The sequence below is a fragment of the Anomaloglossus baeobatrachus genome, chromosome 5 (assembly GCF_048569485.1).
Source record: "Anomaloglossus baeobatrachus isolate aAnoBae1 chromosome 5, aAnoBae1.hap1, whole genome shotgun sequence".
Lineage (NCBI taxonomy): Eukaryota > Metazoa > Chordata > Amphibia > Anura > Aromobatidae > Anomaloglossus > Anomaloglossus baeobatrachus.
Window position 1 is genome coordinate 508231948 of NC_134357.1, and position 17525 is coordinate 508249472.

General features: G+C 55.5%; 2 protein-coding genes across 2 annotated transcripts in view; both read right to left on the reverse strand.

Annotated features, from left to right (window-relative positions):
* LOC142310536 (gastrula zinc finger protein XlCGF66.1-like) overlaps positions 1–16155 on the reverse strand; it is a 20438-nt gene extending 4283 nt beyond the window's left edge. The window contains exons 1-4 of the mRNA XM_075348058.1: positions 16049–16155; positions 508–652; positions 199–378; positions 10–116 (exon numbers count right to left, since the gene is read on the reverse strand). Coding sequence (XP_075204173.1) covers positions 10–116; positions 199–378; positions 508–585 — 365 coding nt within the window. The 5' untranslated portion in view covers positions 586–652; positions 16049–16155. The remainder of the gene's footprint in view (positions 1–9; positions 117–198; positions 379–507; positions 653–16048) is intronic.
* LOC142312008 (uncharacterized) overlaps positions 1–17525 on the reverse strand; it is a 222180-nt gene that overhangs the window by 16747 nt on the left and 187908 nt on the right.

Here is a 17525-nt window from a genome sequence, read left to right on the forward strand (position 1 = left end):
GTGAGGGGCTGGGGAACCTCCATCATGACGTCCTTGTACAGACCTTTGTGTTCTTCTAAATACTCCCACTCCTCCATGGAGAAATAGACGGTGACATCCTGACACCTTATAGGAACCTGACACATACAATGATACCGTCATCCCCCGATCCCTTCATAGCGTTACTGTATAATGTCCCAGCATTCCCAGCAGTGTCACCTCTCCAGTCAGCAGCTCAATCATCTTGTAGGTGAGTTCTAGGATCTTCTGCTCATCGATGTCCTCATGTATCAGGGGGTGAGGTGGAGGCCACGAGATTGGGCTCAGAGGTCTTCCCCATCCCTCAGACACAGGGGCCTGACAGCGCTCACTAGAGGTCTTCTTCACTACTGTGTAATCCTGGTTATGGAGAGACACATTAATAAATCTCACTACAGACATTTCCAGAGTCCTCACCTCTCCAGTTCTGTCCATCTGTTATTCCCATAGATAAGAATGATGTAATGTGACGTCATCAGAATCTCTGACCTCTCCAGTAAGCCGAATGAGGATCTCTAGGGTGAGGTGTAATATCCTCTCTGCCATCTTGTCCCTGTCCCTATCCATCCTTGAAGGGTCAATCAGGAAGATTCTCTTATATAGAAGAACTGAGAGGATCCAATATTGTAGGGACCTGAATGGGGAGAAGATGACGATGTAACATCAGAAAGATCCCACCTAAGAAATCTCCGGAGCTGTTACCAGCTTCCCATGATCATTACATCCAGTCTTGGCCCCGTCCTGCCCCAAGTGTAACACACAAGCCATCTATAGTCACAGACAGAGATTTATCATGCACCCAGTCATAGCCGGCTTTACCTATGTGCGAGTGGTGCGGTCGCACAGGGCATCGGCCGGTAGAATGCAGAGGGGGCGCCCAGGGAGAGCAATTCACTTTCACTTTGCTGCTCGTTCGGTCCACAGGCTCCAGCAGAGGGCGCCCTTCACTGCTCTGGGTACTGCATCCTGTGTTCTCCCGCGCAGCACAGGCTCCAGCAGAAGGCGCCCTGCCCTCCTCTGGGCTCTGTGTCCTGTCTGCTCCCTTCCTCACCAGAGAGATGGGGAGGGGTGCCTTCACTGCCAGAGATTCTGCTACTAAAGCTCCACTGAACTCCTGGCGCCCAGGAAGTAACTGGATGTGAGTATAATGTACTTTGTGTCATATCTGTAATGTATTATGCTCCCTCACACACACACGCACCCACACACATCAGCTCACACACACACACACACAATCAGATCTCACACACAAACATCGGATCGCACACAGTCATATCGCACACATAATCTGATCGCACACACAAACATCGGCTCACACGCAAACAACAAATCACACACACACACACACACACACACAAACATCGGATCGCACACACATTGGATCGCATACACACTCACCTCATCCAGTGACACCGATCTCTTCTCGCTGGGAGAATCCTGAGAGGCAGTGCGGTGCAGCGCGACGAACAGGACCTGCGGCCCGGACACGTGACTTGCTCTCATTCTCTGCTGCCGTAAGTGCTGGATGTGATGTGATGTGATGTGAGTGTCTGCGATCGGCTGTGTTTTTCTGTGATCGGCTGTGTGTGTCTGCGTTCGGATGTGTGTATCTGTGATCGGCTGTGTGAGCCTGTTATCGGATGTGTGTATCTGTGATGGCTGTGCGTGCCTGCGATCTGCTGTGTGTATCTGTGACCGGCTGTGTGTGTCTGCGATCGGATGTGTGTATCTGTGATGGCTGTGCGTGCCTGCGATCTGCTGTGTGTGATCTGCTGTGTATATCTGCGATCTGCTGTGTGTGTATCTGCATACCTCCCAACCATCCCGGATACAGCGGGACTTTCACGCTAAAGGCTACATGCGCACGCTGCTTCTTTTTCGTGTTCACAAACTGCAGCCAAAACTGCAGCCAAAACTGCACCTTGTCAGAGAGAGCCTGGAAATGTCACAAAAAATGTAGGTGCTTTTTTGGTGCATTTTTTGCTGCTTTTTTGGTGCGTTTTTGGCTGCAGTTTTTGTCAACAATTGTTTCATGTATTTTTCAGTTCAAACAAGCCCATAAAGCTTGTTGAATTGGAAAAAAAAAAAATTAGAAATAAATAAATAATTAAAAAAACCGGCGTGCGGTCCCCCCAATTTTAAAACCAGCCAGATAAAGCCATACGGCTGAAGGCTGGTATTCTCAGGATGGGGAGCCCCACGTTATGGGGAGCCCCCCAGCCTAACAATATCAGTCAGCAGCCGCCCAGAATTGCGCATACATTATATGCGACAGTTCTGGGGCTGTACCCGGCTCTTCCCGATTTACCCTGGTGCGTTGGCAAATCGGGGTAATAAGGAGTTATTAGAAGCCCATAGCTGCCAATAAGTCCTAGATTAATCATGTCAGGCGTCTATGAGACACCCTCCATGATTAATCTGTAAATTACAGTAAATAAACACACAAAAATCCTTTATTAGAAATAAAAAACACAAACACATTCCCTCATCACCAATTTATTAACCCCGACAAACCCTCCATGTCCGGCGTAATCCAGCATGCTCCAGCGTCGCTTCCAGCAGTGCTGCATGGAGGTGACCGGAGCAGCAGACACCGCCGCTCCGGTCACCTCCACGCAGCTAATGAAGACAGCCGCGCGATCAGCTGAGCTGTCACCGAGGTTACCCGCGGCCACCGCCGAATCCAGCGGTGGCCGCGAGTAACCTCTGACAGCTCAGCTGATCGCGCTACAGCGTTGAGCCGGCGGCAGGAGCGTGGAGCCGGCGGCAGGAGCGTGGAGCCGGCCGGCGGCAGGAGCGTGGAGCCGGCCGGCGGCAGGAGCGTGGAGCCGGCGGCAGGAGCGTGGAGCCGGCGGCAGGAGCGTGGAGCCGGCGGCAGGAGCGTGGAGCCCGGGACTTTCAGCGGCGGCGGCGGTGGCGGTGAGAGGGGTCCATCATCTCCCCTGTGCGGGGACCGCGGTACTTCGGGGAACACGGGGAGGACGGGACTATCAGCGGCGGCAGTTAGAGGGGGATGGACGTTGGCAGCTGAAAACATTGATTTTTCCCTCTCGCTGCCCGCCGCCGCTGATAGTCCCGTCCTCCACATCATCTCCCCTGTGCGTGCACACTGGGGACAGTGGTACTTCGGGGAACACGTGGAGGACGGGACTACCAGCGGCGGCAGCGAGAGGGAAAAATCAATGTTTTCAGCTGCCAATGTCCATCCCCCTCTCGCTGCCGCTGCTGATAGTCCCGTCCTCCACGTCATCTCCCCTGGGGACAGCGGTACTTCGGGGAACACGTGGAGGACGGGACGGGACCACTTGCCTGACCTCACTTCCTGACAAATCACCTGCGTTTTTGCTAGCAAAAACGCAGGTAAAAGGCAGGTAAAATGCACCACTTTTGATTAGCATGCATTTTTCCTGCGTTTTTGATGCCCTCATTGAATTCAATGGTTGACAAATGTTGACAAAAACGCAGGAAGAATGAACATGGTGCATTTTTTTTGTCACAAACTTTTGACAAAAAAAACGCTGACAAATAAACTGCAGTGTGCGCATGACAAATCTGACTTCTCATAGACTTTGCTGGGAAGTCAGATGTCAGAAAGTTCTGCTGACAAAACTGCAGCCAAAAAAGCAGCAAAAAAGCAGGAAAAAAAGCAGCGTGCGCATGTAGCCTTACATTGTTTGTCCCGTTGCCACGGGTGGGACGGCCGTCTCCCGGGCTCCGCCACCCACTCTCTCCCCGCCTCACTGCTTTTCCCTCCTACCATCCTAGTAGACGTGGCATAACAGAGAGGAGCGCTGTGCTGCTGCTGGTATGTAAACTGAATCTCCCCAGCGCTGATTTCCCTCCCTCCCCCCCCCCACCCCCCGGCCGGAGCCTCTCTGTGCGGTCGGCCGGCCGCCTGTCTCTGCGGGCGGACGGCCGCTTCTCTGTGCGTGCGGCCGGCCGCCTGTCTGTGCGTGCGGCCGGCCGCACTGTCTGTGCGTGCGGCCGGCCGCACTGTCTGTGCGGGCGCCCCCCGCCGCCTGTCTGTGCGGGCGCCCCCCGCCGCCTGTCTGTGCGGGCGCCCCCCCGCCGCCTGTCTGTGCGGGCGCCCCCCCGCCGCCTGTCTGTGCGGGCGCCCCCCCGCCGCCTGTCTGTGCGGGCGCCCCCCCGCCGCCTGTCTGTGCGGGCGCCCCCCCGCCGCCTGTCTGTGCGGGCGCCCCCCGCCGCCTGTCTGTGCGGGCGCCCCCCCGCCGCCTGTCTGTGCGGGCGGCCGGCCGCACTGTCTGTGCGTGCGGCCGGCCGCACTGTCTGTGCGTGCGGCCGGCCGCACTGTCTGTGCGGGCGCCCCCCGCCGCCTGTCTGTGCGGGCGCCCCCCCGCCGCCTGTCTGTGCGGGCGCCCCCCCGCCGCCTGTCTGTGCGGGCGCCCCCCCGCCGCCTGTCTGTGCGGGCGCCTCCCCCGCCGCCTGTCTGTGCGGGCGCCCCCCCGCCGCCTGTCTGTGCGGGCGCCCCCCCGCCGCCTGTCTGTGCGGGCGCCCCCCCGCCGCCTGTCTGTGCGGGCGCCCCCCCGCCGCCTGTCTGTGCGGGCGCCCCCCGCCGCCTGTCTGTGCGGGCGCCCCCCGCCGCCTGTCTGTGCGGGCGCCCCCCCGCCGCCTGTCTGTGCGGGCGCCCCCCCGCCGCCTGTCTGTGCGGGGGGGGGGGGGGGGGGGGCGCCCCCCCCGCCGCCTGTCTGTGCGGGCGCCCCCCCGCCGCCTGTCTGTGCGGGCGCCCCCCCCGCCGCCTGTCTGTGCGGGCGCCCCCCGCCGCCTGTCTGTGCGGGCGCCCCCCCGCCGCCTGTCTGTGCGTGCGGCCGGCCGCACTGTCTGTGCGTGCGGCCGGCCGCACTGTCTGTGCGGGCGCCCCCCGCCGCCTGTCTGTGCGGGCGCCCCCCGCCGCCTGTCTGTGCGGGCGCCCCCCCGCCGCCTGTCTGTGCGGGCGCCCCCCCCGCCGCCTGTCTGTGCGGGCGCCTCCCCGCCGCCTGTCTGTGCGGGCGCCCCCCCCGCCGCCTGTCTGTGCGGGCGCCCCCCCGCCGCCTGTCTGTGCGGGCGCCCCCCCGCCGCCTGTCTGTGCGGGCGCCCCCCCGCCGCCTGTCTGTGCGGGCGCCCCCCCGCCGCCTGTCTGTGCGGGCGCCCCCCCCGCCGCCTGTCTGTGCGGGCGCCCCCCCCGCCGCCTGTCTGTGCGTGCGGCCGGCCGCCTGTCTGTGAAGGCGACCGGCCGCCTCACTGTGCGGGCGACCGGCCGCCTCACTGTGGCTGCCTGCGTCTCCGTGCTGGAGGCCCGCCGGCTGCCTGCGTGTCCATGCTGGAGGCCCGCCGGCTGCCTGCGTGTCCATGTTGGAGGCCCGCCGGCTGCCTGCGTGTCCATGCTGGAGGCCCGCCGGCTGCCTGCGTGTCCATGCTGGAGGCCCGCCGGCTGCCTGCGTGTCCATGCTGGAGGCCCGCCGGCTGCCTGCGTGTCCATGCTGGAGGCCCGCCGGCTGCCTGCGTGTCCATGCTGGAGGCCCGCCGGCTGCCTGCGTGTCCATGCTGGAGGCCCGCCGGCTGCCTGCGTGTCCATGCTGGAGGCCCGCCGGCTGCCTGCGTGTCCATGCTGGAGGCCCGCCGGCTGCCTGCGTGTCCATGCTGGAGGCCCGCCGGCTGCCTGCGTGTCCATGCTGAATGGGTGTGGATGGGGAGTGGATATGGGCGTGACTGTGAAATGGGTGTGGTTAGGGGGTGCGGCCTAAAAATTTGCCGAATTTGCAAACTTTGTCCCTCTTTTCCTTCTTTAAAAGTTGGGAGGTATGGTATCTGTGATTGGCTGTGTGTATCTGTGATCGGCTGTGTGTATCTGTGATCGGCTGTGTGTATCTGTGATCGGCTGTGTGTGCCTGCGATCTGCTGTGTGTGATCTGCTGTGTATATCTGCGATCTGCTGTGTATATCTGCGATCTGCTGTGTGTATCTGTGATCGGCTGTGTGTATCTGTGATCGGCTGTGTGTGCCTGCAATCTGCTGTGTGTGATCTGTGTATATCTGTGTATATCTGTGATCTGCTGTGTGTGTGTGTGATCTGCTGTGTGTGTCTGGGATCTTCTGTGTGTGTCAGCATGTCAGCTAGCAGCAGGGTAGGACAGCGTGCAGCACCGACCGGAGATCACAGGAGGACCTGGGAACCACGCAGACGTCCGGGTCTGGTGAGTATGAGTCTCCTGGGAAGTGGGGGGTCTGCTTTTTTGGGGGGTAAACTTACCCCCAACCGTGTTTCTCCAAGAATAAGACCTCCTCCAAAAATAAGCCCTAGCGCTTTTTTGGGGGGCAAAAAAAATATAAGACAGTGTCTTATTTTTGGAAAAACACGGTATCTACCTGCCTGTCTTTCTATACATCTATTCTGGCTGGCTATATTCTGTCTATGCATCCATTCTAGCTGTCTGTATTCTGTCTGTCTGTCTATACATCCATTCTGGCTGGCTGGCTGTCTATACATCCATTCTGGCTGTCTGTATTCGGTCTGTCTGTCTGTCTATGCATCCATTCTAGCTGTCTGTATTCTGCCGGTCTGTCTGTACATCCATTCTGGCTGGCTGTCTATATATCCATTCTGGCTGGCTGTCTGTCTATACATCCATTTTGGCTGGCTGTCTGTCTATACATCCATTTTGGCTGGCTGTCTGTCTATACATCCATTCTGGCTGTCTAGGCATCCATTCTTGCTGTCTGTATTCTGTCTGTCTGTCTATACATCCATTCTGTCTGTCTATACATCCATACATCCATTCTGGCTGGCTGTCTATGCATCCATTCTGGCTGTCTATACATACATTCTGGCTGGCTGTCTATACATCCATTCTGGCTGACTGGCTGGCTATGCATCTATTCTGTCTGTCTGTATTCTGTCTGTCTGTCTATACATCTATTCTGTCTGTCTATACATCCATACATCCATTCTGGCTGTCTGTCTATACATCCATTCTAGCTGGCTGGCTGGCTGTCTATACATCCATTCTGGCTGTCTGTATTCTGGCTCTCTGCCTGTCTATATAGCCATTCTGTCTGTCTATATTCTGGCTGTCTGTCTATATATCCATTCTGGCTGTCTATATTCTGGCTGTCTGTCTATATATCCATTCTGGCTGTCTGTATTCTGGCTGTCTGCCTGTCTATACACCCATTCTGGTTGGCTGTCTATCTATACATCCATTCTGGCTGTCTGTCTGTCTATACATTTATTATCTATCTATCTATCCACATGTCTATCTGTGACGCCCTGGACTAGCCAGGTAGTCACAAGCACAACATCACACACACCCCCTCCCCTGGATAGTCTACATCAGTCAAACAAAATCCTTGTTGCCTCCTCCAGGGTCTGATGTCCACACCAGGTGGGGCGGAGCCAGACGGTTGGCCCCGCCCACCGAGGAGTTCAAAGGCCTGGAGGCGGGAAAAAGCAGTTAGTTGAGTTTTGGAGTTGAAAGTGACAGAAGAGAAACTGGTAGTGTCTGGGTAGGAGCCCAGGCACTGTCAGCAAGGTCGGCAGACGGTGGTGGCTGTCTGCAGGAGGTGATGCAAGTCAGCTAGACCGTAGGACCGGGGACGGGCGGTGGCCCGCCGGTACCAAACCGGGGAGCAGATCTGTACCAAGCACAAAGGCAGGGCCATCAGACCCTGACCAGGCTAGAAGCCGCCGACAACGGTCAAATCCAAGAGTGACCGGAACCCCAGGGGTTCCCTAACACCCAAGACCCGACAGAAGGCAATCGTCCACACAGTGAGGATAAAAAGCCACCGCCATAGGCTAGAGATCCAAGGGCCAGCGCCTGCGGGCAAAATGGGCTCCTTCGGTACATACACGCCGGGGAGCGGACTACCGTTGGGAAACCATCGGAGTCAACACATTCTGCAAAGGTGCAGGGAAAGACAGCCACCATCAACCTGTCCGGGGAGAGCAAAAACACTGCAGCCGGCTGCGGGACCCGTCCATCCAGCCGTTTGGTTTAACAGAGACTCTGTGAATTTGTGCCTGAGTGAGTACAACAGTACCATCCGGCACTGCGCCGCGCTGCCTCCGCAACCCTGCACCCCAGCTACCCTGCCTCCCAGTATCACCATTGGGCCCCAGGATCACCAACCCCTACCCACGGAGGGGGAACCAACATCCTAGCAGCTCCCTACCATCGCTCCCGGGATCCCCGTCACCAGCAGCGGTGGTGCCCATTATCACCACAACCCATGGGTGGCGTCACGGACTATCTCCCCAAACAAACCACCCTTTTTCACTCGTGGGCGAGGAGCGCTGCTCAAGTCCCCCGGGTCCGGCCCACCACTCGAGCCACCGAGCAGCAGCAGCCCCGGACCCGAGCGTAGCGAGCGCGGCCCCTCCGCCCGCGACAACTTGGCGTCACGAACAGGATAGAACCAATCTACCTACCGGTAGAAATGCGCTTTGCAGTCCCCGCCGGCGGCGTCCGGCCGAAAAATTTGAAGTTCCGCCATCTTGGGCGCGAAGATTTCCCGCTCGAGCGTCTTCCCCGAGCAGGGAGGGCGCGAAAGTGAGGGCCCGCCCCCAGAAGAAGGAAGTGCTAGAGCCCACGCCAGGAACAGCGGCGTGGGTGGAGGCCCGAACCGCGCAGATGTGCTGCCGCCTGCAGGCCCAAGTCCGATTCCTAATGGAGAGATGGGTGGCCGAAATGGAGGAAGTAGCGGCGGCCGTGCGGAGACGCAAGGTGGAGACAGTGCTGGAGGAGCGGGTAAGCGACCCACGCCCCTGTGTCCTTGAAGGACCGGTCGCTGCGGCTGAGGGGCCCGGGCTGCGTCCGTTCACCCTGCTGCCTCCCCCGCCATCCGCATCGGTTGTTGCTGCCCCGCCACTAGGTCTGCTGCCCCCAACACCGGTAGCGGAGTTCAACTCGTCCGCCCTAGAGGACCAGCCTGTAGGCGTTACCCGTGAGCGACTCGCACTGATCCCGCTGCCGTCGAAGATCCCGCGGGAGGTGCCCGTCCGTGAAAAGAAGCCGTCGGCCCCGGAAGTGGCCGCACCCAAGACAGTCCCAGCCCCTGCAGTCCGTCCGGCTACGGAAGAAGTGGAAGCCGTGAGCAGGAAGGCCCTGCAGGTGAGGCCTGTTGTCCCTAAACCCCACGCCTCGGCTGAGGCTGCTCCGGGTCGCCGCTGCAAGGCAGCATTCCAGGCCGCTTCACCGCAGGACCCCCCAAAGAAGATACCGGTCGTGGCCGGTGTGGGGGAGGTCCAGCGGGGCCCGACCCGCGCGCAGGGGCGTGCAGACGCCCCTTACTGGGACAGAGAGCCGAACCAGCTGGGCCGCGAGATTGCCGCCAGAGAGCAGCAGAGGGCCGAAGTGCTGGCACGCACTATAAAAGAGAAGGACAATCTCCGCAACGCCACTTTCCAGGTGCGGGGCCCGATTTACGAGGGCCAGGTCAGACGGTTTGACCTTCAACGTAGATATGGCTTCATCTACGACCTGGGCCTGGAGGCCGAAATATTTGTGGCATGCCGAGATGTCAATTCCAACCTCTCAACGGGTCACCCTGGTCGTGACCTGCAACCGGGCGACCTGGTGACCTACACACGACATTGCGGGGAGAGGGGCTGGTTTGCCCTAGATGTGAAGCAGAGGGAAGGCTGCGGTGTCCAGATGCGGTCCCAGTCCCCTCCCCCACCGTACCGTCCGGATGTAGAGTTGGAGGAGGCGTATGAGGAAGGCGACCTCAAGTAAGGCAGCGGTCCTCCGTTGCAACCCAGTTGTCCCCGTTGGGACCATCAGCACCATGTTACCGTTTTAATGAATGAATGAACACCAATTACCCGAATACTTCACCTGATTGACGTCCGTAAAGAAGAAAGTTGTTCCCGTAGGGACTTTGTGTGTTTCTACTAACCCCCCCTTCCAGAGACAAGGCCGAGAACTTGCAGGCCAACCACGAACTTGTGGCCTTGTAAATAATTTGTTGGGCTGTGTTCAGTTACCGCCTCCGGAGAGGCAGATTGGAGGAAGGACCCGCAGCAGAGAAGGCTGGGGTCCGGCCACCACCAGGACCGGTGGCCATCCTCCGGGGGTCAGGGGTCCCCCTGTACGTGGGGTCCCCTGAAATGACAGCCGGGTGCGAGATACCGTACCCGTTCCCGCTTGGGTGACCCGGAACAGAGTTCCTGCTTCCGTTTCTTAGGGGCAGCATCAAGGTGTAGGTTGCTTGGGTGGGGAAGCGGAGGAACATGAACCCGTCCGTTATTAATAAAAATGTTTATACCGTTAGTAACGTTTAAGAGAAAAGCCTCCCGTAAGGGAAGAATTAAAAGTATGCTTATTGTTATATGTTTTCTATGTTAACTTATATTTTTCAGAAATAAAACCGGTGATGGATGGGCAGCCCGCGGACGGTCTGCATTTCACCAAGGGGGAATGTGACGCCCTGGACTAGCCAGGTAGTCACAAGCACAACATCACACACACCCCCTCCCCTGGATAGTCTACATCAGTCAAACAAAATCCTTGTTGCCTCCTCCAGGGTCTGATGTCCACACCAGGTGGGGCGGAGCCAGGCGGTTGGCCCCGCCCACCGATGACTTCACAGGCCTGGAGGCGGGAAAAAGCAGTTAGTTGAGTTTTGGAGTTCAAAGTGACAGGAGAGAAACTGTTAGTGTCTGGGTAGGAGCCCAAGCACTGTCAGCAAGGTCGGCAGACGGTGGTGGCCGTCTGCAGGAGGTGGTGCAAGTCAGCGGAACCGTAGGACTGGGGACGGGCGGTGGCCCGCCGGTACCGAACCGGGGAGCAGATCTGTACCAAGCACAAAGGCAGGGTCATCAGACCCCGACCAGGCTAGAAGCCGCCGACAACGGTCAAATCCGAGAGTGACCGGAACCCCAGGGGTTCCCTAACACCCAAGACCCGACAGAAGGCAACCGTCCACACAGTGAGGATAAAAAGCCACCGCCATAGGCTAGAGATCCAAGGGCCAGCGCCTGCGGGCAAAATGGGCTCCTTCAGTACATACACGCCGGGGAGCGGACTACCGTTGGGAAACCATCGGAGTCAACACATTCTGCAAAGGTGCAGGGAAAGACAGCCACCATCAACCTGTCCGGGGAGAGCAAAAACACTGCAGCCGGCTGCGGGACCCGTCCATCCAGCCGTTTGGTTTAACAGAGACTCTGTGAATTTGTGCCTGAGTGAGTACAACAGTGCCATCCGGCATCGCGCCGCGCTGCCTCCGCAACCCTGCACCCTAGCTACCCTGCCTCCCTGTACCACCACCGGGCCCCGGGATCACCAACCCCTACCCACGGAGGGGGAACCAACATCCTAGCTGCTCCCTGCCATCGCTCCCGGGATCCCCGTCACCAGCAGCAGGGGTGCCCATTATCCCCACGACCCGTGGGTGGCGTCACGGACTATCTCCCCAAACAAACCACCCCTTTTTAACTCGTGGGCGAGGAGCGCTGCTCGAGTCCCCTGGGTCCGGCCCACCCCTCGAGCCACCGAGCAGCAGCAGCCCCGGACCCGAGCGTAGCGAGTGCGGCCCCTCCGCTCGCGACATATCTTTTATCTATCTACCTATTATCTATCTCTATTATCTATCATCTATTATCTATCTGTCTTGTCTATCTGTCTATCGATCTGTTTATCCCTCCAGCTCTCTATCTTGTCTATCTATATATCTCTCTATTATATACAGTATCTGCCTGTCTGTCCATCTATTTCTCTATTATATATGTGGTTCTGTCTGTGTCTACAATCTATCTATCGCTCTATTATCTGTCTATCGATCTCTCTGTCTCTCATGTATTTGTCTATTTATTTATCATCTATCCAGTATCGGTCTGGCACACTTAGACACTGGTCAATGCCCCAGTGGGCTCTTCAACTGGACATAAAAGGGACCTGACAGCAGGCGCGCCGCTGGCATCAAAGATTCGGGGCTCCAGCCCAGAACTTGTTGCCCGAAGCCCCAAATCTTCTGCAACCACCGCATTGAACTGTGTTTGCATCACATTGCCCCGATACAGTTCAATCCTGTGACAGAGGATGGAGGAAGGAGGAAGAGCTCCATGCTGTATCACTGCCCATTTCCTAAGCCCCAGATCGCTACAGACTTGTGGCTTAGGAGACCATATGCCCACGAGCGCAGTGACATCATTGCATCGTGCTGCCTCTGCAGGCCACCATAGAAGAGAAGACGGAGGCTGCGGTGCTTGGAATCAGGATTAGGTGAGTATAATCTTTTCTTATGTCTATATGTGATCTGTGGGGGCTTCTGTTATATATAAGAGGCTATGTGGGGGCCCCTGCTGTATATAGGAGGCAATGTGGAGGACCTGCTATATATAGGAGGCTTTGTGGAGGCCACTGCTTTTTTTATGTCTATATGGGATCTGTGGGGGCTCCTGTTGTATAGAAGAGGCTATGTGGGGGGCCCCTGCTGTATATAGGATGCTATGTTTAGGCCACTTCTGTGCACAGAAGCCTGCGTGGAAGCTCCTGCTGCGCGTAGGAGGCTGCGTGGGGGGTTCCTGCTGCGCGTAGGAGGCTGCGTGGGGGCTCCTGCTGCGTGTAGGAGGCTGCGTGGGGGCTCCTGCTGCGCGTAGGAGGCTGCGTGGGGGCTCCTGCTGCGCGTAGGAGGCTGCGTGGGGGCTCCTGCTGCGCGTAGGAGGCTGCGTGGGGGCTCCTGCTGCGCGTAGGATGCTGCGTGGGGGCTCCTGCTGCGCGTAGGATGCTGCGTGGGGGCTCCTGCTGCGCGTAGGAGGCTGCGTGGGAGCTCCTGCTGTGCGTAGGAGGCTGCGTGGGGGCTCTTGCATGTATTTACATATAGTTGTAGTGTGGCCTCTAGAGTTAACTCCTCCTGTGGACCCCAGACACCCCAGTCCGACCCTGCATCTATCTATCTTTTATATAGTATCTATGTATGTGTGTCATGTATATGGTGTAATTTATGCAATGGCAAAACGACTGGGCCTGTGGGTGATGGTGGCCATTGCTATTTCCTTGGATGTATGGTTGAACACCATTTAGGAGCGGATGGCCACTGACTCTGCAGCTGTGATAAGTGTAATGACATCAGGCAGAGCCTGTGACGTGATGCCAGTGGGCCCTGCAGCTGCAGTCAGAGGGGGTGCAGAGCATGTGTAGGGGGTAATAGATACATATATATATATTTATTATACACCCTACATATGCCCTGTACCTGTCACGTATAGTGTGTAATGTAATGTAATTCTGAATATTGACCTGCCATATCCTAAAGGTGTGTAATATGTGCTCTGTTAGGATTTCACTTGCTGATTCGAGTGGGCGTCATCTGATCGCTCACATGTGATTTGCAATGTGTGTTCATCTGCCAAATGACGTCTCCTCCTGTTTCTCTCAAATTGAAAATTATAACAATTAGAGAAGCAGGAGGAGACGTCATTCAGCAGATGACCCCCAGTCCGCAAATCACTGGTGAGAGATCACATGACCACTCAAATTGGCAAATGAAATCCTAACCGTATATTATACACTTTGGGGATTCGGCTAATGTGCAGAATGTCATACAGGGGAGACACTGGTCAGTCCAGGGAAGCAGAGCAGGGAGAAGCCGTCAAGGACCGGCACCTGGGCATTGTCCCTGGCCAGATATTACATTTATATTTTATCTGAAACGCAGCAGCATCAGAGTAAAATATACACGACTGCAGTAATGAAGCCAGTATTCGATTCCTTACACCCGGGGGTTGTGCAGGAGGAATCAGCTGTCAGATTCCTTATCTTGTAGCAAAATAACATTGGAGTCTTATACATGACATGGCGTCACTTACGTCTGCACATCACATGGAATGGTTTAGTGTAGGTATGAAGGCCATTCTATCAATGTAATGCATCACCAGAAGCTGGAGGTGTATTATGCGGTTCTGCAGCAGCTGAGATGTGCATTATGGGGTTCTGCAGCAGCTGAGGTGTATTATGAGATTTTGCAGCAGCTGAGATGTGTATTATGGGGTTCTGCAGCAGCTGAGGTGTATTATGAGATTCTGCAGCATCTGAAATGTGTATAATGAGGTTCTGCAGCATCTGAGATGTGTATTTTGAGATTCTGCAGCAACTCAGATATGTATGAAGAGGTTCTGCAGCAGCTTAGGTGTGTATTATGAAGTTCTGCAAAATATCATGATTCGGCGAGGATTTATCTTACAAATTTTCCAACAAAATTTTTTGCAACATTACCAGCAGGTGTGGGCCCAAACTGGTTAATAAAGGAATTGCGGTATATATGCCATAGTTCTTCCATACACAGGGGCCCCTCCTTCATGGTGTGTATGTGGTGCTGCACCTCAGTCTGTTCAGGTCATTAGAGCTGAGAAACAGCTACACATACAAATCACCCCCTGTCCTCATGGTGCATATGTGGTACTGCACCTCAGTCTGTTCAGGCCAGAGAAGCTGAGAGGCAGCAACTGATACACAGCGCCCCCCCGTCCTTATAGTGTGTGTTGTACTGCACCTCAGTCTGTTCAGGTCATTGGAGCTGAGAAACAGCGACACATACACAGTGCCCCCCGTCCTTATGGTGCGTATGTGGTACTGCACCTCAGTCTGTTCAGGTCATTGGAGCTGAGAAACAGCGACACATACACAGTGCCCCCCCCGTCCTTATGGTGCGTATGTGGTACTGCACCTCAGTCTGTTCAGGTCATTGGAGCTGAGAAACAGCGACACATACACAGTGCCCCCCGTCCTTATGGTGTGTATGTGGTGCTGTACCTCAGTGTGTTCAGGTCATTGGAGCTGAGAAACAGCGACACATACACAGTGCCCCCCGTCCTTATGGTGCGTATGTGGTGCTGTACCTCAGTGTGTTCAGGTCAGTGGAGCTGAGAGGCAGTGACACATATAACCCGAGGACTCTTAATTATGTAGAAAGCAGAGATGTTTATTCTAATTTTGTACATTCCCCTTTAACATCTGTATTTTGGACTTTTTTTGTCTGGAATACACGCAGCATCGGCCACCGGCTTCATCGTGCATTGTTTGGTATCATCTTGTACATTTATCCTCAGGATTTGTATAGTAGATGCTGATGCCACCAATGAGGCCATGACGTGCGCCGCTCTCAGTCCAGAGATGCAGAACTCCCATCCAAGTGTACAGGGATTTATACGAAGAGCGGCAGCGCCTCATTCTCCAGATACACGTGGCCTCATTGTGAGATCTGCATGTACCATCCATGATGTAATATCCAGGGATACAGCACAAATGGACGAGATCAGAAGACCCCTATAAGAACGAGATCAGACGTGGTGACATTAATGTGGATTTGAGAAGCAGATTCTCCAGCACAAATCTGGAGGAGTTTATTCTACATTTGAAGAGATCAATTTTCTTAGGATATAAAAAAAAAAATGGCCTCTGGTCCTCATTTGTTTCCTGGGAAACTGGGTAAAAAAAATTAGTAAGGTGGGGGGCACCAAAGGGCAGTTTTGTACAGGGCACCATTAAGGCTAAGGCTACTTTCACACATCCGGTTTGAGCACTGCGGCTCAATCCGGCTGTGAAAACTATGCAACGGATGCGGCGAAAACACCGCATCCTTTGCATAAGTTTTTACATGCGGCCGGTCCGGTTTTTTCCGGTTGCGGCATGCTACTGAGCATGCGCAGTGGAAAAAAACGCATGCGGCGACCGGATGCGTTTTTTTCCGCATCGCGCCGCATCCGGCCTCCATAGGTATGCATTGAAAGATGCGCCACAGCGGCAGGATGCGGTGTTTTTTGCCGGAGCAAAAAACGTTGCAGGGAACGTTCGATCCGGCCGCGGCATCGGCTAAATCTGCCGCATGCGGCAAAAACCGGACCGAACGCAAGCCCCTGCGGCACAATACGACACTAATGTAAGTCTATGCAAAAAAAAAACGCAACCGGCGTTACAAAAGCCGGTTGCGGTTTTTCTGCAGAACGCCGTATTGTGCCGCAGAGCAAAAATCCGGATGTGTGAAAGCAGCCTAAGGCAGGCCCTGCGGCCAGTAATGGGGAATCTCCACATACCTCCTCCTGCAGAGCCGCACACTGGATATATTATGGTAACGTCTAAATCCCAGTGAACAGAGCAACCTCTGCTGACGTCATGCCCATGTGCCCAGAAGGGGCGGGGCCTCCGCCAACATGGCTGATGCCACGAAGCAACATTCTTTTTCTAAGTCCAGGTGGTCATGGAGTTGTTTATAATAGGAGCGGGGATCTGGGGGTAATATCAAAAGAGGCTTTGGGGGGTGCAGGGGTGGGTGAAGCCCCCCCTTGCATCAGTATAGTGGACGGTATATGGCTGTTCTGTGCTTACAGGACCTGTGATGATGTCATATGGAGGGGAGGAGTCAGGGGTCACATGATCAGTTCCTCAGCGTGACGTGTGCAGGACTCTGCTGTGCTGTATGAGGGGACGTTTATGTGTGGGGTCAGGAGGGATTTACAGTGTGAATGTAGCGGAGCCGTGTGTGTATGACGTGTACGGAGCAGAGCTGTGTGCACAAGGTGTGCAGAGCGGAGCCGTGTGTCATTCTGTCTATACACAATATGGAAAAAAGTATTTGCCCCCTCCACATTCAAGTACAGGAGTCTTTAAGCCCTTAATAATAATAATCATCTTTATTTCTATAGCGCCAACATATTCAGCAGCGCTTTACAATTCAGGAGGATCATATACAAACAAGTCACAGTTATCGAAAATACAATATTTAGAGGGAAAAAAAAAAGACAACCCTGCTCGTGAGAGCTTACAATCTACAATGAGATGGGGTGGGGGGGCAAGGTACAAGTGCTTATTTACAGTGACAATCCAGCCATCTCACGGACATGGGGGATAGATAATGGTTTCCTGGACCAGTGGGCCACAGCCTTGAGATGCATTTGGGTGCCATGGAGTTTGACGTGGAGTTATGTTGTGAGAAGTTGTAGAGGGACTATGTGAATCGAATCTGATTAGGGAGTGTGATAGGCTGCCCTAAAAAGATGCGTCTTTAGGGTGCGTCTGAAGCTGAGTAAGTTGTGATTCGTCCTAGCTTCTTTTGGTAGAGCGTTCCAGAGGTTTGGTGCAGCTCGGAAGAAGTCTTGGATTCAGGAGTGGGAGGTTCGAATTAGTGTGGATGTTAGTCGAAAATCGTTTGCAGAGCGTAGAGAACGGGTGGGGTGATAGACAGAGAGGAGGGTGGAGATGTAGGGGGTGCCGCATTGTGGAGAGCTTTGTGGGTGAGAACAAGCAGTTTGAATTGGATCCTGTGATATATGGGCAGCCAGTGCAATGACTGGCACAGAGCAGAGGCATCCGAGTAGCGGTTAGCCAGATATGTGACCCTGGCTGCTGCATTAAAGATGGACTGTAGAGGAGAGTCTAGTTAGGGGGAGACCAATTAATAGAGTTACAGTAGTCAAAGCGAGAGTGGATCAGGGCCACAGTGAGGGTTTTAATCGTTTCCATTGTGAGAAAGGGACGGATTCTAGAGATGTTCTTGAGGTGCAAGCGGCAGGA